Genomic DNA, 19,171 nt, shown 5'->3' with positions numbered 1-19,171 from the left:
GTCATACCCCTGGTCATGGGGATGAAGAATAAACCCACCTCAGAGCATTCTGGGGGGCTGTGAGGTGGGGATAAGACTCTGGAACCAAGTGGGTTGGTGGTGGAGCCAGCATGGAGCATCCCAGTGCCATCCAGAGGGGATGGGTGGCCCAGGCTGGGGCTTCTGGGGCTTCCACAGTAGGAAAATCCATCCCCATCCTCACACCCCTTGAGCACCGCTGGCCAGCCCCATCCCCAGGGCTGGATTTCCTTCTCCATTCCACAATTTGGGGATTTTTGCCAAGCTCCAGAGCAACACCAGAGCGCATCCATAGAGTGGGAGTTGTCCAGCGTCTCAGGGATGCCCCGGGCCTCTGTTCCTTAGAAAAGCCTGTCAGGCCAGCTTCACCTCCCCCTCGGAGAGGGAAAACTGATGGGCTGGGAGCCAATTTCCAGAGCCGTTGGGGAGGGAAGAGCTGGGGCAGGGGAGATAACGGGATGTGCCAGGGCTGGGCTGATGCTGCAGCCCTCGCTGGTGCCGGGTGTGGGGCTGCCCCTCTGGAACCACACAGGGTGCTGGGGGCAGTTTTCCTCCCCTCCTTCACCACCTGGGAGGGTGCCAGCACAGGGTGAGTTCCCACAGCTCCACTTCCCATCAAGCAGCTTCCCCCAAAAGGGCCTGAAGAGCAGCTGTGAATAATTGATGGTGGAATTTGGAGATTTTTTTTTCCCCCCACCAGTCTATTCCCAAATAGATGTTCTCCACTCTCTGGCCAGAGAAATGTCAGAGCCATCAGATGAATTAATTGGGATTTTTGGTGTTTCTTCTTGCTGACTAACAGTGGATAAATGGTTCAGGGTGTTACTTCTGACACCCCAGCGTCACCAGCCCCAGGGATGGTGATTGAGTGTTGCCTGACATTTGGATTTTCTTTGAGCCCCAGCTCCATGGGAGAAATCCAGCCTGGACTTGGTATTTGTAAAGGCAGAAGAATAGGAGGCCTTCTGGAGGTGGAGAAAAGCCAGAACGGGAGTGGCAAAGGCTCAAAAAATCTGATGGACAATAGAAAGTGGTTTAATATGTTGCATATTGTGGGAGAAGAGGGGGTGAGGGAGATGTTTGAGCCTTTGGGCTGGATGGAGGCGATGGTCCAACATTCCTGAGGGCTCTGGAGATGTCTGAAAGATGGATGTGGACAGCAGCACCTGAGAGGGACAAATTCCTGCATCCCTGTGCAGCATTTACCACGGGAAGTCACAAGCTGAGGATGATGAGTGGTCCCAAAACCATCAGTCAGGCACAGGTGATGGAGAGGAAGATCAGCAATGGGAGGGATTCCTGGGCATGGCTCTTGGGAGACACTCAGGCACCAGGCTGGAAGGTGCAGGGGTATTTTGCAGCCCTGGAGATGAATCAGCTTTTAGGAGAATTTACCTGGGATTTATCCAAATTCTCCATCACATGGATTCAAGTGTTCAGCTAACAACCCCCTTTGGCTCAAAGTGATGTTTTAGGATGCTCTAGAACCCGCCAGCCCTTCCACAAGGACACAAAATTCAAGGACACTCCTGACACTGGGGACAACTGACCAGAAAATTATTTGGGGCACGTCGCTTCCAGTGTGGGCCAAAGCAAGAGTCACACGCGGTGGAGGTCACTCCTGGCAGCTGGAAACATCAGAAGGACACAGAAAAAGGCTAAAAGATAAATGACAGCACGGGAATTAATGTCAGCAGGACACCAGTGGCTGCCACAGGCCCAGCCAGAGAACCAGCGGAGTGCTGTGTTATGAAGAGCTGACTGCAGAAGAGAAAACCTCCCAGCCTGAGGCTTCGAGAGCTTAATTGACCCAAATTCCTGGAAAGGAGGTCAGGAGGGGACAGAGGAGAGCCCTGTGTAGTAATATAAAAAGGTAAAAGACACTTTCTAAAACTGAGAAAGGCTGGGAAATTTCTACACCTTCTCCTGAGAAAGCTAGGAAGTTAAGAACCAAGTGAATACATTGATATTTATCATAAGGAACAAGAAAGAACAAAAACTTACTGATAGCTCAAGATGTGAAAAGTCCTAGATATATGCTTTGCAAAGATAGAAAAAGTTTCCATCTTAAAGAAGGAATTATTGTGTATTGTTTGAGGTTCATAGAAGTCTTTTTGTTAATGTTAAACCCACGTGGGTCCTTTTCTTGTTAGTTAGAGTATAATGACTTTACACCTTTTCTTTTATGCTATTGCTTCACAGAATACGTAGAAAAAAGCTTTGCATGGGCTGCCATCTTGTCTCTGATCTGTGTTTGCATGGATGTTGTTATTTCTCTGTGTCTCTTGCTTTTTGCTTGTATGATACAGACAGATAATAAATCCTAAGTCTGCAACCAGACAGGGTCCGGTCCCATTTGTGAGACACGGACCGATCCAACGAAACCTCCTGCAGGGAGGTTTGTCCTGCAGCACAAGCCTGGCAGGCTCCAGTGCACCGTGGCTGATTTCAAGAAACTGAGGCAGGAAAATGAGAAGGGAATTTGTAGCTGTAGGGCCTCGAAACCTCAGCTTGACTTGCCAAGGAGGAGGCACATCAATCCAGCTTTGTGCCTTTTATCTCAGAGTAGCTATCTCTTGCAGCCTAGGATTTATTCCAGATGCTGCCAGGAAAAGCTGTGGATGTCCTGGAAGTGCTCCAGGCCAGGATGGATGGGATTTGGAGTGACCTGGTCTGTGGAAGGTGTCCCTGCCCATGTCAGGGGTGGATAGAGATTATTTTTAAGCTCCCTTCCAACCCAAACTATTCCAGGATTCTATTCTATGATTTTATAACCTTTGGGCATGAAGGGCCAGGCTGGATGGTTGTGACAGTGTTGAGTCTTGGTCTCTGGCTTCATCCCATGCGGCCTTGGCTATCAGAAGAGGGACATGGACAAGGGATGGAGGAACAGGACACAGGGAATGGCTTCCCACTGCCAGCGGGCAGGGATGGATGGGATATTGGGAAGAAATTCTTGTCTGGGAGGGTGGGGAGGCCCTGGCACAGGGTGCCCAGAGAAGCTGTGGCTGTCCCTGGATCCCTGGAAGTGTCCCAGGCCACATTGGACAGGGCTTGGAGCGACCAAATCACAATCACAACCTAGAAAGACTAAACCTCCCCATCTCCTGTGTCTCTTCAAGATCCTCATCACAAATATCCTTCATCCTTTCATGATGGGAATACTGGATTAACTCCATGCACCACCCAGGTGGTGGCACATTTCTAGGACACATAATCATGACAGCATCATTGCTCTGCCTTTACATCCAGAAAAACAGAAGAGCTACGTCACCTGGATGTTTCTGAAATGACAAAATCAGGGAAGAACAAATGTGGCCAGGAATAAACAAGGAAGCAGAGTTCCCCAGCATGTTTCCTTTGCCAGGAGTGTGACCTTGTCCCTGCTGGGAAATGGTCATTTGTGAAACGGGAGCCTTGGCTGCGTCCAAAAGACGCTTGGAGGCAGAAGAGGATGAAGAAGTGGGGGATTGGAATGAGATGGTCTTTAAGGTCTCTTCCAACCCAAACTATTCAGTGATTCCATGATTTTGTGAAGTAAAGAGCTTGCAAACCCCACGTGAACAGTGGTACCAGTGGCAGTGGTTTGGAAGGGAGCATATGGCCTGGGAAGTGTTGGAGACACAAAAAGTGGAGGGAATAACAAGCATCTGCATTTCTTCTTTTTGGTTGCTTTTTTTTTTCCTGAAACATCATCCTTTTCAAGAAAAAAGCTGCAGACAGGGAATATCAAGACCCAGGTGAAGCAGAGAGGTGACAGGAGCCTGCTCACCACCAGGTCAGAGCAAGTTGTGCTCAGAGCATTTAAGGGAACCGAGCCTTTTTTTACGCAAAGATTTGGGTAATTTCTCTGTCTCTGTGTATGGAGACAGGACAGGCACTCAGTTCTGTTGCTTTCCCAGCTCCAGCCACCCAGCAAAGGCACTGAGCAGCAGAGTTCCATGGCTGGTGACCCTGGGAAGAGCCAGTCTGACCGGCTTGCCCGGAGCAGCCAAGCAGGAACACAGGCAGGAACGCCAGCTGCCTTCAACAACTGCCCCTAACACTTTAAAAACCAAAACAGAGGTCACGGGCTAAAACAAATAAGTGACAAAACAAACTGGGGACAGGGAAATTCTCACTCAGCTTCACCGCTGGTTTCCCAAGGATGCCCATGGAGCCATTTCACTGGAAAAGTATCCTGGTTTCCACGAAGAAGGAGCAGATGGGTTGGGAGCTGCGGCGCGGGCAGGTCTGGTAGGTATCATCCCAATCCCAATGAAAGCAGCCATGCATTTCGGCACCTTATTTGGCATTGCTGCTCGCAGGGAGTGAGGACTTGTTGCAAACAGTGGGAAGAGCCCTGGGGATGCTTGGCTGGCTCTGACGCAAGAGCTGCGCCGGTGCATTTTTGACCTTGCTTCGCCTCTCCGCCGAGCACTGCAGCTCAGGGAGCCTCTCCCTCCGCACAGGAAAGGAGCCCCCGGGATGGAGAGGGCAGGGAGAGGGGCTTCCTCAGGGAAAGGGAAACTCTGCCAGTGGGTTTAGGAGCAGAAGGAGCCGGCAGCCTTTCCTCAGCGTCCAGCCAGCTGTACTAAAAGGTTACCAGCTCCGCGGGGCCGTATCCAATTGCATCAGCTGGGAACCTCGTCCAACACGCCGGGCCGAGAGTAACCCTTTCTATTTATTGCCCTATTGTTTGAGGCTGGAGGAACACGGAGATACCATCTGGGAAAGCTTTGTTGTTACAGACTGGCTTTCGCCTGCGCTCCAGAGTCACCCTCTAAATCATGCTCCGGCTTCCACATTTGGGGGGATGGAATGGGGGCTCCTCTGAGCAGGGATTGAGGCCCCAGGAGGGTTTGAGGGGGGAGGTCACCTGCTGCAGCATCACCCAATTTCCCTCTGGCAGCATCAGCCACGTTAGCAAAAACCCTTGGATAAAACCTGGCTAAGCCTGCCCAGAGTGACCTCAGGAAAGGTTTTGTTAGTATTAAAGGTATTGAAGGTATATTAGGTATTAAAGCAGAGGAGCAGCCTTTATAAATATCTACATTTTAACGGCAAAGTGAAAATGAGAAAAATTTTACCATCCTGTTAAGAGGTTTTGTTGCCTGTGTGGTGCCAAGGCAACCTGGTCTAGTGGAAGTTGTCCCTGCCCATGGCAGGGGGCTGGAACCGGATGGTCTTTAAGGTCCCTTCCAACCCAAACCATGCCATGATTCCATGGTCCTAAAGCTCCCACTGCCATTCACCGGGAATGTGGGAATGGTGTTCATGAAGACAGAGCTGGGCTGGCTGGCAGAGCCATCCCTGAGGTTGCCAGGGCGGGCAGAGCTTTGCTGGGATGTGACTTCCCATCACCTGGCACGGGGCAGGACACATCCACAGCGCTGCTCCTCAAACCACAGCCCCTTCCGCGTGTTGGATTTTCAGGAAGCGCGGTTGCTTGGCGGGATGTGTGTATCACTGGGTGGAGGAGCTACAGGAAGCGGATAATATTTTTTTTTCCTCCATTTGTGCCGGTTCAGACCCTTTTATTTAAAGACAGTTCCCATTTCCCATATTCACACAGATTATGAGGATGGAGGGAACCAGCCCATCTCCCAGCCTCAACGGGGGCACGGACTACTGTGCCAAGGTAGGGTTTTGCCGAGCGGGAAGGATTTTTCCTATTAATTTGGGGGCAGTGCTAAAAAACACCCCAAAGGGTGCAGAGTGGGCACAGCTGCCATGGAACCCACGCGTGTTTGGGATGCCAAGGTTCCACCAGCCCTAACGGATGCTCTCCGGGCTGGCTCCCGAATTTCCCCCTCTGGATGCCCTGGGACCAGCGGCCACGAGCCGAGGCGGGCAGGCCTGAGCAAAGCCGGGCACAGCCGGGCCGGGATGAGATAAAACTGGGATGAGCTGAGCCGGGATGAGGCGGGCCGGGCTGGGCAGAGCCAAGCCGGGATAAGCCGAGCTGGGATGAACTGGGCCGAGTCGGGGTGGACAGAGCCAAGCCGGGATAAGCCGAGCTGGGATGAACTGGGCCGAGTCGGGGTGGACAGAGCCAAGCCGGGATGAGCCGGGATGGGCAAAGCCCAGCCGGGATGAGCCGAGCTGGGCTGAGCCAGGCAGAGCTGGGCCGGGATGAGCCGGGATGGGCAAAGCCCAGCCGGGATGAGCCGAGCTGGGCTGAGCCAGGCAGAGCTGAGCCGGGATGAGCCGGGATGGGCAAAGCCCAGCCGGGATGAGCCGAGCTGGGCTGAGCCAGGCAGAGCTGAGCCGGGATGAGCCGAGCTGGGCTGAGCCGAGCTGTGTTGAGCCGGACCGAGCCAGGACGGGCACAGCCGGGCCGGGCCGGGCCGGGCCGATCCCAAGCCGGGCCGGACCGATCCCGGCCGGGCCGCCCCCCGGCGATTCCCGGATGTTGGAGCGGCCCCCACTTGCTCCGTCCTTCGCTTCCATAAAAGGCCAAGGGGCCCGGCAGCCACAGGCGCGTTTTTCCTTTAATTATTATCCCCCTCCTCCTCCTCCTCCTCCTCCTCCTCCTCCCTCTCTTCCCTCCCTCCGCCTCCCGCTCTGCCCGCCCGCGCAGCTCCTGCCGCGGCGGCCCCTCAGGAGCGGCGGCAGGGGCAGGGGCAGCGCTGCGGCCGAGATCCCGCCCCACCGCGCCCCCAGCCCTGCCCCGGGCGCGGAGCGGGCACAGGCGGGCCCATCCAGCCGCCGCTGCCGCTGCTGATCCCGCTCCCGCTCCGTGCCGGGCGCGGCCGGCGGTGCAGGAGGCCGGGGTCATGGCGCTGGACGGGATCCGCATGCCGGACGGCTGCTACGCCGACGGGACGTGGGAGCTGAGCGTCCATGTCACCGACCTGGGCCGCGACGTCACCCTGCGGGTCACCGGCGAGATCCACATCGGCGGCGTCATGCTGCGCCTCGTCGAGAAGCTCGGTGAGTGCCCCGGGACCTCCCGGCCAGCGCGGCATCCTCCCAGTGCTCAGCACCCTGCTCCGGTGCTGTGCTTGAACTCCCAGCACCGTGCCCAGTGCAGTGCCCAGCTCCCTGCACCCTGCCCAGTGCAGTGCCGGAGTACCCCAGTTTAGCCCCAAGGATTGTGCTCCAGTTCCCAGCACCCTGCCCAGTGCAGTGCCAGAGTACCCCAGTTTAGTCCCAAGGACTGTGCTCCAGTTCCCAGCCCCTGCCCAGTGCAGTGCCGGAGTACCCCAGTTTTGTCCCAAGGATTGTGCTCCAGTTCCCAGCACCCTGCCCAGTGCAGTGCCGGAGTACCCCAGTTTTGTCCCAAGGATTGTGCTCCAGTTCCCAGCACCCTGCCCAGTGCAGTGCCGGAGTACCCCAGTTTAGTCCCAAGGACTGTGCTCCAGTTCCCAGCCCCTGCCCAGTGCAGTGCCCAGCTCCCAGCACTCTGCTCCAGTGCTGTGCTTTAACTCCCAGCACCCTGCCCAGTGCAGTGCCGGAGTACCCCAGTTTAGTCCCAAGGATTGTGCTCCAGTTCCCAGCCCCTGCCCAGTGCAGTGCCGGAGTACCCCAGTTTAGACCCCAGTTTAGCCCCCAGCACACTGCTCCAGTACCTGCTTCGGCTTGCAGCACCCTGACCCAGTATGCTGCTTTAGCTCCCGGCACCCCTGCTCCAGTACAGTGCTCCAGCACCCTGCTCCAGGAGTGTACTTTTGTCTCCCAGCACCCTCTCCCAGTACTGGGCTTTAGCTCCCAGCATCCTGCCCCAGTGCAGTGCTTGAGCACCCAGTGTTGTGCTCCAGCACCCAGCACTCTGCTCCAGTGTTGCAGTTTAGCTCCCAGCACCCTATCCCAGTACTGTGCTCCAGAGAGGCTCCCAGCGCCTTGCCCCAGGTCCCAGCATCCTGCCCCAGTACTGGGTTTTAGCTCCAGCACCCTCTCCCAGTACTCTGCCTTAGCTCCCAGCACCAGGGAGCACCCCAGGTCCCCACACCCTGCCCTGGCCCCCCATACCTTTCCAGGCTCCCCCTCTCATCTCCTCCACCAGCCAGACTTCACCACCCCGGGGGCCTCAGCCCCATCCACCGGCTGCTGCACTCCCGGGATTTTACACGGAGTGAGGAAGCAGCTCCGTTTTTCGGCTTGGGGGTGGGGGGTTGTGGGCGCTCCACAGTTTACACCAAAACTCCATCCTGAAGTTCCGTGCGAGCAAAGCGCTCCCGAGGGCCCATGGGGCGATCAGTGGGGTGATGTGGGCGAGGGGACCTCGGGGACACGGCGCTGTGCGGTGGCTTCGGGAGCGCACCTGGACAAAGAGCCCGTTTGTCCGGGACGCGTGGGAACGCCGGGACGCGGCCGGGCTCGGTCCCCGCCGAAAGCGGTGAGCCCGGCCCCGCCGAGCCTGCTCCCCCTTGTCTTTTTATCGGCTCTTTACGGCTCGGCTGTGTTGACTCGGCGGTGCAGCCCGGGCTGATGGCTGTAATTGCTCAAATAAAATATTAATTGCGAGGTCCCGCGCGTGCCTGCGGCTGTGGGAGTAGCGGAGCTGTCAGCTGCAGGTCCCGCTCCGCTGCGGAGCCCGCGTGTGGCTTTCAAAAGCCCATCTCTTCTTCCCCCGTGCTTAGGTTTTGATTTATTAATTATCTTGGAGTCGCAGGAAGGAAGAGACGGATATAAATACGCTGGGTTTCCAAAGGAAGCGAGCGCTCCCATCAAAGGGTCTCGTGCTGGAGGTAGCCTGACCTCCCCGAAAACTTTATTTTATTCTGTCTTTTTTTAACTTTAACGCTGGAAGTGCAGAAAGTTTTGCTGAAGTTGGCTGGGGAGAAAGCACAGCAGCTTTCTAGAGGTGATAAAAAAAAAAAATCCACCCGTGAGTGGAGGAGAGATGCTCCCCTCGGTGCTGCGTGATGCCGGAGCAGATCCAGGGCCGAAGCGTGTGTGGAAAGCCAGGCATGTGCGCGGGGCCGGAGCCCGGCGAGGACCTAAATTAGCTCCTGACGTAATCCATCCCCCCCGAAATGTTTGCCCGGATCCTGTCCACTTGTTAAATTAGGGATTGTATGAGAGGGAAGGAATGCGGCGGCCGTGGCGGCGTGGGGAGAGGGGATGGAGCTCCCCGGGGGCTCAGCCCCAGTGCCTCCCTTCCCAGGACGGTCACATCCATGGATATCTCCAGCTGCTGCCTTCCCTTTCCCCTTGGCTTTCGTCGGCCAGCCAAGCTATACGTATTTAGTTCCTTTTAATCTTCCTGCGTGTCAGCTCTTCCAGCCCTCTCATTATTTTTATGGCTCTTCTTTGAGCTGCTGCCAGTTGAGCGGGGTCGGGTGGGACGGGGCTCGTTCCTCATCCTCCTGTGCTCCTCAATGCCTCCCTTCATCCAGCCTCTGCATCAATTCATTTTGCAATTTTTCCACATCGAAACCCTTTCCCTGGATTTTTAACCTTTTCCTGCCTGTCATTCCTCTGTTTAATTCCTTAATTCAACAACTTTCAGTGTTAAAAAAATTATTCTTCTCCTGCCAAGCAGATTTTCTGCTGTGAGCTTTAAAGATATTTCCTAAAAATAAAGTTTCCTTGCAGTTCTGTGTTTCCCTGTGGGATCCCCCATGGGCTGTTCTACTTGCACACTGTGGGGGGAGGAAGGAAGGTGGGTCAGTGCCCTAGGCTGGGGTTTGCCTGCTCCATCCTTTGGGACAAATCCTGCAGGCTTTGGAAAGGAGATTTCTGTACTGAAGTTTAGGACATCAGTGAGAATCTGCAGCAGATCAGCCACACTGTGGTTGTAGGGTGCTGGAAGGAGCTCTTCACCATCAGTGAACAGGAGAGAAAAATGCCTTCCCCTTCCCCACTCCCAGCAGCAAGGAGAGCTTGGAAAAGGGGAAAAAAAATCTTGATTTACATCAGCATTTATTGATGCTTGTAGGAGGAAGAGTGCAGTAAATACCCTGTTGGGATGAAGCAGGAGCCCAGCAAAGATTTTCCTCCTTAACTTCAGGGCTGCAGATATCCATAAATCCCATGGACTCGGTCCTTGCCTGCACAGAGCTGCAGTTGGGCTCTTTGGGAACAGGCAATTAAAATCTGTGGCTGATGCAGGCAGGGATTGGAGGAAGCCCAAGCAGCAGATAGGGATTCTGGTAACTCAAGTGAATTGCAATGACCTGTTGGCTCCCCTGTTATTCATCACCCACTGGATTAAGCCACTCCATTAAGCGAGCCGTGCCAAGTTCTTGGCAAAGTCATCCCTGAAAAATAAGCAAAAAACTGCTGAGGTTTTAAAAGCAGCAGCATTTAGTTGCTCTGTGAGGGCTGGGGTCTGTACTGGAAACTCCTGGTGCTTTCTCAGGGTTTTTTAGGAATTTTGCCACTATTGACTTACAAACAAAATAAAAAAATAAAGCGAGGTTTAAAATCACAGGGAGCAGAGGAAGGAAGGAAGTGAACGCAGGTTATTGTTGTTGTCAACTTGAGGCTGTTTTAAACACATGGAATTAAAAAAATCCTGCTTTTTTTGAAACACGCTTGGGAGGAGCTCTGTGGAGTGTATGGAATTCTGTGGGATATATGGGGGATGCTCTGTCTGGCCATGAGAATAAAGGAATAGCTGACAGAAACAGGGCAGGGGGGACAAATGGTGTCTGGCAGAGGCACAGCCTAAGACAGATGACCTAAATGTGCACTGAGCAGATTCAGAGAGTCCGTGGATAGAAGTTTTGTGATGGAAATGTGGATTTCTCTCTGGGATTCTTTCACAGGCAGGATATGGGTGGCAGGCCACTCCAGCTCCCGGGGTTTGCTGGGAGCACTGAGCACCTTTTTGGGCTTGCACCTGAGGAAAATAGATAAGTGCCTGAAAAAAAAAATGCCAGCAAGATTTGGAATTATAGATGACCTTCTGGACCAAAAGGGGTTAAGGATGTGGTGGTGGCATCCCTATTTTGGTGACTGGGATGGGCAGGAGAGCTGACATGGATAAATGTCAGAGCAAACCCTCTGCCCTCAGACAGGCTGATAATGGCAGGCAATGATGACATCTCCTGAAGCCTTGGGGGTTTTTTTTGTGAATTGAAGCTGGGATAAAGGTTTGTGCAACTGATTTAAACTCCATTGTTCCCTTTGGCAGCTCCTCCACTATCTCCTTTGTGTCACCTGGGAGAGGGTGGGATGTCACCTGAGGACTGGCACAGGAGCTGTCCCATGCAGTTTTGGTTGTAGCACTTCAAGCCCTTTTTAAAAGTGGTTTCAGCCTGCAAATGTGTCTGGGATTCACCCCAGGGGCTCTTTTCAGCATCAAATAGACTTTGCTGTGTTACCTTCCAAGGATTTCAGCTCCACTCCTTGCAAGATCAATTCTAAATATTAGTGTTATTCTGCCTGTGAAGTCTCCTCTCCTTAATGGACCCCTGAAAGGTTTATGAATAAAACACCAGCAAAGTGCAGTGTCATTGATTTGCCCAGGTTTGTGTTTGAGGTTTTGCAGTGCTTATAAACACTCCGGGCCCTTGTGAGACTGGCTGGGGAATTTTTTTTTTTTTTTTTTTTTTGCTTTGCAACTAGAATGAACTCTTAGATACAGCTTAAGGCTATGGGAGGGAAATGCAGAGTCCTTGTCCCAGCCCATTCCTGTTGTAAACACAAGGCAGGAGGAGGCTGCAGGGCTTCTCTTGTAGGTGGCTTGTTCCTTGTGCTTTGGACTTTGCTGGAATGCTGCATCCAGATCTGGGAACCTCATAGGAAGGACATGGAGCTGCTGGAGCAAGTCCAGAGGAGGCCACGGAGATGCTCCAAGGGCTGGAGCCAGGCTGAGAGAGCTGGGGGTGTTCCCCTGGAGAGGAGAAGGCTCCAGGGAGAGCTCAGAGCCCCTTGCAGGGCCTGAAGGGGCTCCAGGAGAGCTGGAGAGGGACTGGGGACAAGGGATGGAGGGACAGGACCCAGGGAATGGCTCCCACTGCCAGAGGGCAGGGATGGATGGGAGATTGGGAAGGAATTACTTTCTATGTGGGACTGGCAGAGGTTTCCCAGAGAAACCTCTGGGATCCCTGGAAGTGTCCCAGGCCAGGTTGGACAGGGCTTGGAGCAGCCTGGGATAGTGGAAGGTGTCCATGCCATGGCAAGAGATGGAATGAGATGGATTTTAAGTTCCATTCCATCCCAAACCATTCTGGGATTCTCTGATTGTAGGCACGCTTCCCGGAATTAGGGGTCTGAGCATCACTGCTTGGTGCCAGGCGTGAGCTCGGGGTGTGTCTCCAGTCTGTGCCCACGATGTCACCTGGGCACCTTCACTTGGGACATCCACTGCTGCTCATCCGTCCCTCAGTTGCCTCCTGAGATAAGAAGGATTTTTCCCTTCAAAATCAGTGCTGGTCACTCCTCAGTGTTGCTTTCCAAGTGCATGGCAGCCATGAGAGGACTCCAAGTGCCATTCAATCCTCGGGGATCTGTTTGTGTCCCCTCCAGGGCTGGTGCTGAGAGCTTGTCCCAAGTGTCACATGGGAGTAGTGTTTGGGGCAGGCACTGACCCCGCTCCAGATTTCCCTGGAAAATTTCTTCCCAAGCTTTTAAACAGCAAAACCTGCCCAGCTGGCAGTGGGATGGTGAGCACAGAGGGGATCTGGCACCTGCTGAGTACCAAAGTTGTCCTGCTCCAGATCCAGGCAGGATTTTGGGATTTTCTGGGTTGGAATTGGTACCCCTCTGGATGCTTCCACTTCAGCAGCATCCTCAAGGAGCCCAGCAGAGCTGCTCCCATTCCAATTTCCATACTGCCACTTGATGAATCCCCTCACGCGTGGCCTGTGCTGATCCTCACCCTCCAAACAGCACATTTTTGGTGACAGTAAATGACAACGTGCCAGTGCTGTGAACACACCCCCCAGCCATGCACACTGATCTGTGAGGGGCTGGCTCATTCCTTTACATCCAGCTCTGGACTCCAGGAAGCTCCTACATGGGCTGAGCTTGATGGTGGCTCAAATAAAGTCCTCTTTGTGAGCCTGAGTGGAATATTCAGCTGAGCTGCCAATGACCAGAGGAATTCAGGGTGGGGGGAGGTAAAAGCCACGTAGAGGCAGCTCTGAGCTGCAGTCACAGCAATTAATATCTGTCCTCAGAGCAGTGATGGTTCTTTAGGGGCAAAGCCAATTAGCATTTTATTTTAATTTATTTATTTATTTTAATTCTGTCGCTGTGAGCCATCTGATTTGGATGGAAAGAGCCCGGCCGAGCTCGCAGGTCCCAGTGGGAGGGGAAGGAGCTTGGGGTGGGAGGTGGTGTTGGTGCTCCTGCAGATCCCAGAGCCTGGGTTTGTCACACCACAGACAGGAAATTGTTGGGGTTGCTGCTCCCACCCAGCCCAAATCAGTAGTTTCCTCTTCCAGCTCCCTCAGGTTTCGATTTGACATAAGGCACGTGGGGAAGCTGGTGTGGGGAGCTGAAAAATCATAGAAATCATCACATTCACACACTTCCCCTTTTTTTAAATCCTTTTTTATTTTCCTTTCCCTTTTTCTTCCATCTTCCTCTCCATCAGGGCTTGTGTTTCACCCAGGCATCTGTTGAGTCTGTCTAAACCACACAAAAACTCAAAGAAATTGTACTCAGGATAGAATCCCTGGAAATGTTCAAGGCCATGTTGGACTTGGAGCACTCTGGTCCACTGGAAGGTGTCTCTTGGGGTGGAATTAAATGGTTTTTAAGGTCCCTTCCAACCCCAACCACTCTGTGATTCCATGATTCAGCAAACCAGGCACCTGGATTTTAACCCTTGGTCTTTGATGTGATAAAAAAAAAAAAAGAAAGAAAAAAAAGGATTGTGGATAACTGCCTGAAATTGTGGATGTGGGGAGTGTTTACTGGGTTGGGAAAGATGAGGGATTATTTGCTCTGCAAACTTCAGTTGTTTCAACATCACCAGCAGCACCAACACCGCCAGCTCTTGGTTTGGGTGTTGGGGGAGTTTCTTTAGTGGTGTTTTTTCTGACAAATGAGGGGAAGGAAGGAGATTTACAGCCCTTGTGGAGCTCACTGACTTCAGCCCAGCATCCAGCCCTGGGTGTGCTTGAGGGGGAAAAGTCTCGTGGTGTGAAAACATCGTGGGGAAGCTGCATTTCTTCTTTCTCATTGTGAAATGTGAATTATCTGGTTGCTTAGAAAGGGGCAAAGAAACAAAACTGAGCAAAATTCAGCTGGCAGGATTCAGTTCTGAATGTTCCCGTGGCTTTCAGAGGTTTATGGTGTGTCACTTGGAAAAATGCTGAGACCCCCAAATTCCTGTTGGATGGAATTTTAGCAGAGTTGCTGTAATTTAGTTCTCTTGCCCAGGTTTGCTTTTAACACATTGCTCTCATCCAGGCTGAAGCTTCTACCTGGTAGAACTGTTAGGACAGACCATGAGAAGTGCTCAGAAGACCAGAGGAAAGCTTTTTTATTTATTTATTTTTTTTTAAATTTTATTTCTGGAGAACTGATCTTGGTGTTTCTTCCATTCACCCATTTTCCAGCGAGTTCCCACTCGCAGTGGGAACAGCAGTTCCCACTCTGTGGCCATCCAGATGTGAACCTCAGCTGGGAGCTGTGTGCATGGCATGGCCCCGTGCCAGCATTGATCCCACTCTTCCAGACCAGCTGGGATCTTGGGACACCTCCACTTTGTGATAAAAGTTGGCTGAATTTGGCCGACAGGTTGAGAACAGCTCTGGGAGGGGATGCACATTAAAAATCAGCCACACCAGCAGCTGCAGAAACCTTCCCCTCTACAACCTCAGCTGATTTTTAGCTTGCACAACTTCCTGACAGCACCCAAAAAATCCATCTTGCCAATGGATTTTAAATCTCTTCCCAGCCCATTACATCTGCTTGGCTGGTGGTTGTTTTCTTTCATTTCCCTGCTCCCTGCATGTACTTTGGGAAGGGTTAATTGCTGAAATTCCAGTTCAGTTGGAAAGTCAAATTTTATGAAATTGCCTGGAAGAAGCTCTGTGTCTGTCTTGCTCAGCTTCCCATCCTGGCTGATGCTGCACAGAGCTTTGTCCAGCTCCAGAGCTTCTGCAGCAGGAATTGTCCCCATCCCTCATGTCCTGCCCCAGGGCTCTAGTGCCAGGACTTGGGCTTGTGATGGGTGGGGCAGATCCAGGCTCAAGGCTGGGGGTGTTAAAGTCATTTTAAAGTGTTTGGTGTTCATTAATGAGCTTTAGGGAACAGGCAGAGCCAAAAAGAAATCATGGAATGGTTTGGGTGGGGAGGGACCATCTCATTCCACCCCTTCCACCCTCCACTGTCCCAGGTTGCTCCAAACCTTGTCCAGCCTGGCCTTGGATACTTCCAGGGATCCCGGGGCAGCCACAGCTGCTCTGGGCACCCTGTGCCAGAGCCCTGTTTTTCCAGCCGTGATCCCACATGGAACTGTAAGAGAAGGATCAACACTTAGAGTTATGGAGTGGGGTGAGGCTGCCTGAGGTATCCTCAGGGCTCCAGCGGTCACTTTCCAGGGATCTAAGCTTTAACCAGGGATTAACCATCACTAAAGCACTTGGGGAATTGCCTGGTGACAGGTTGGGAATTCATGTTGCCCATCATTCTCCTTTCACTGCCTGATGCATTATCCCTCCCAGTACACATCCTCTGGCTCCCTTGCTGGGTGTGATGTCCTTTTGGCAGCACCAGCTCCTCTGGCTTGCACATTCCTTGGGGATGAGTCAGGACTGCAGGCTGCTGTCACCCTGGGACACTTGTCCTTTTTGGAGAGGGAAGGGAGCATGATCCCCAGCTGGAGGGTGAGGGAGGCTGGGTTGCTCCTCAGGACAGCTCCAAGCTGGAGAAGTCTCCTTCCTTCCCTTCCTTCCCTTCCTTCCTATGATTCCATGGAAGCAGGAGCAGCCAATGAAAGCCTCCTCTGGAGGGCAGTTGGCAAAATCAGGTTGTGAAGATCCTGTTAAAAAAAAAATCCAATTAAAAAAATACTAATCCACCCTTGCTTTCCTTTGTTCCGTGCCATAGAAAAATGAGTAATCCACATTTCTCTGGGTTGCTGGTGCAAAGATTTAAAGGAATTATGCCCAGCACTGGTAAAGACCTTCCTGAGCCCATCAGTGCTGGAGATGTTGGGGAGCTGACGTGACCTCTGGAGAGTTTCCCAATATTCCAGCTGGGTTCAGCATCACTGGAAACCCTGCTCAGGGGTTTAGACAGGATTGGGTATGGCTGTGCAAGCATTTAATTGGAACGTAAAGCTACCAAATATCCGAAAAGCTAAAAATTACAGGGAAATTTTGCAGGAAAACATGATGCCACATCCATGGAAGTGTTCAAGGCCAGGCTGGATGGCCTTGGAGCAACCAGGGATAACGGGAGGTGTCCCTGCCCATGGCAGGGGAGTGGAACGAGATACAATCCAGTTAATAAACTTTCAAGTAAGCTAATTGAGCAATCCTGTTAACACTGCAAAGAGCTTCCTTCCTCGAGTTTACTTTAGAAAAAACAGTGGCTTCAGGCTTGTTAGGATTTGCTCTTCTCCCTGCATCCCATGGGCTGAGCATCTCGAGCCCTGCACTGCCAGGAGCAGCGTTTTGGGACAGTTGGGGTGATGTATCAGCTCTTCAGGACTCCAGTTACCACCCCTGCCTCGTCAAGACACGGACTTTCATTTGCAGAGCTCACTTAGAATCCCAATAAAAGCCAAGAAAAGAATCCCACTTCTTTTTCCAGCAGCGCCTTAGCGCGTTCCCTCGTTAGCAGCAGACACTCCGTAATTTCCCTGAGCAAGGACAGACACATGGAACATCCACATGCAGCATTGCATCCCAATGTGCTCAGTCTCCTCCACTGGCTTTTTTTTTTTCCCTTCCCTCCTCCTTTTTTCCTTGCTCTTGAATCACTCTGTGCCACTACACGGGGGCTTTGACGTCAGGACTTTGCCGTGAGCGTGTGGCCTGGCACGCCGGGATAAGAGGGAGGTCTCCTGAGCTGGGTCGTGCTCAAGGAATCACAGAGTTGGGAACAAGGCTCCTTTTGTCTGTGTTTGTTTGGTGGTTGGTTTTTACTTTATTAAGTCAAACTATTTTTCATGCAAGAAATATTCTTCTCAGACTGAAACTCCAGCACAGGTCCACCCTTTTTTGGGCACCTCTGTGGGTGGGTGTGGATCTTCTCCTGAACATTTGTTTTCTGAAAATGAAGTAGCATGAAATTTTTGCAGGGGCAGACAGTGACAGGACAAGGGAGAATGGTTTTGAAGAGAGGAGATTTTTAGTCCCAGCTCATTCCTGTTGTAAACACAAGGCAGGAGGAGGCTGCAGGTGTCTGTTGCTTGTGCTTGGGACTTTGCTGCATCCAGATTTGAGATCCTCGTAGGAAGGACATGGAGTGGCTGGAGCAAATCCAGAGGAGATGCTCCAAGGGCTGGAGTCAGGCTGGGAGAGCTGGAAGTGCTCACCTGGAGAGGAGAAGGCTCCAGGAGAGCTCAGAGCCCCTTGCAGGGCCTGAAGAGGCTCCAGGAGAGCTGGAGAGGGACTGGAGACAAGGGATGGAGGGACAGGGACACAGGGAATGGCTCCCACTGCCAGAGGGATGGGAGATTGGGAAGAAATCAAGGAATTCTTGTCTGTGAGGGTGGGCAGGCCCTGGCACAGGGTGCCCAGAGCAGCTGTGGCTGCTCCTGGATCCCTGGCAGTGCCCAAGGCCAGGCTGGACAGGGCCTTGGAGCAGCCTGGGATGGTGGAAGGTGTCCCTGCCTATGTGGACTGGATGAGCTTCAATGTCCCTTCCCCCCCAAACCGTTGTGGGATTCCATGAAAACAATGGTGAGAGTTGCCCGCGGTGGCAGATCCAGGAGAATTTCAGGTACCATTCTGTGTTTTCACTGGATAAAATCCCTTCCACAGGTGGTGGCTGCAGAGTGGCTGCTGTACGGGCTGTTTTCCATTGCATGTGTCACATACATGTGGGAGATGTGATTAAAACCCCTCGCAAGTCCCATGAGCTCTGGGAGCATCAGCTTGTCCTGGCTGCAGCTTTATCAATCAATCTGATGATAATTTCATGGGCTGTTTATCTCCCCGTTTCAAAGTATAATTTTTCAAGTGTTGTGACCAGAAGCTGGAGGGATTTTTGTTCCATTTTGAACTTTGCTCTGCAATTAAATCCCCGTTGGGGGATGAAGGGACTCTACTCCAGTGTACTCCAGAAAGACTCGTGTTTTCCTAAAATACAGCTTTTGCCCCAGGACAGTGACTGTGTCACCCAGCAAAACACATCAGCATTTCTGCTGGACTCGTGATAAATGAAAATAGCTCTGTTTTTACTTTTTTTTTTTTTGCTCCATAATTGTCCTGGAAGGAGTGGCTTTGGCATGTTTAAAGGAATCTGGGTTTCCAGAGGTCAGTGGGAGCAGTGAGGAGGTGGAGGGAGGGAGCAGTGGGTTCAGCTACACAGATATATGAGTGTTACACTTTATATATATATAAAATAAATGACCAATATGAATAAATATTAATTAAAAATATATTTTTAAGAAAAAATCTTCAGCATCTTTGGACCTTCAGTAACTCTCTTGGCTATTGGGGTGTCCAGGGCCAGGAGTTGGGCTTGATGATCCTTTTTTATCCTGCCAAACTCAGGATTTTCCTTTTCCTTTTCCTTTTCCTTTCCTTTTCCTTTTCCTTTTCCTTTTCCTTTTCCTTTTCCTTTTCCTTTTCCTTTTCCTTTTCCTTTTCCTTTTCCTTCCTTTTCCTTTTTCCTTTTTCCCCTTTCCTTTCCTTTCCTTTCCTTTCCTTTCCTTTCCTTTCCTTTCCTTTCCTTTCTTTCCTTTCCTTTCCTTTCCTTTCCTTTCCTTTCCTTTCCATTCCTTTCCTTTCCTTTCTTTCCTTTTCCTTTCCTTTCCTTTCCTTTCCTTTCCTTCTTCCTTTCCTTTCCCTTTCCTTTTCCTTTCCTTCCTTTCCTTTCCTTTCCTTCCTTTCCTTCCTTCCTTCCCTTCCCTTCCTTCCCTTCCCTTCCCTTCCCTTCCCTTCCCTTCCCTTCCCTTCCCTTCCCTTCCCTTCTCCTTCCTTCCCTTCCTCCCTTCCCTTCCTTCCCTTCCCTTCCCTTTCCTTCCCTTTCCTTTTTCTTTTTTCCCCTGTCCCTTTCTTCCCCCTTTCCTCTTTTTTATCCTTGCCCTTTCCCATCACTTACTGTCCTGCTCCATGCACCAAATTTGCCTTTTTTTTTTTCAATATTT

The 19,171-nt window shown here is 52.0% G+C and overlaps 1 protein-coding gene and 1 long non-coding RNA gene across 5 annotated transcripts in view; both read left to right on the top strand.

The window, feature by feature from the left end:
- Positions 1-19,171, top strand: part of LOC137476578 (uncharacterized) — a 79,744-nt gene that overhangs the window by 3,415 nt on the left and 57,158 nt on the right. The window lies entirely within an intron of this gene.
- FERMT2 (FERM domain containing kindlin 2) overlaps positions 6,621-19,171 on the top strand; it is a 50,105-nt gene continuing 37,554 nt past the window's right edge. For 3 of the 4 annotated variants that reach the window (XM_068194907.1, XM_068194906.1, XM_068194905.1), the window contains exon 1: positions 6,639-6,933. In XM_068194907.1, the coding sequence (XP_068051008.1) occupies positions 6,777-6,933 (157 nt within the window). In that variant the 5' untranslated portion in view covers positions 6,639-6,776. Of the gene's footprint in view, positions 6,934-19,171 lie in introns of all 4 variants that reach the window. The other variant, XM_068194908.1, reaches the window with a different exon arrangement.

Source organism: Anomalospiza imberbis, chromosome 6 (assembly GCF_031753505.1).
Source record: "Anomalospiza imberbis isolate Cuckoo-Finch-1a 21T00152 chromosome 6, ASM3175350v1, whole genome shotgun sequence".
NCBI lineage: Eukaryota > Metazoa > Chordata > Aves > Passeriformes > Viduidae > Anomalospiza > Anomalospiza imberbis.
Note: the sequence above shows the minus strand (reverse complement) of the source record. Positions and strands in the feature narration are given on the sequence as shown.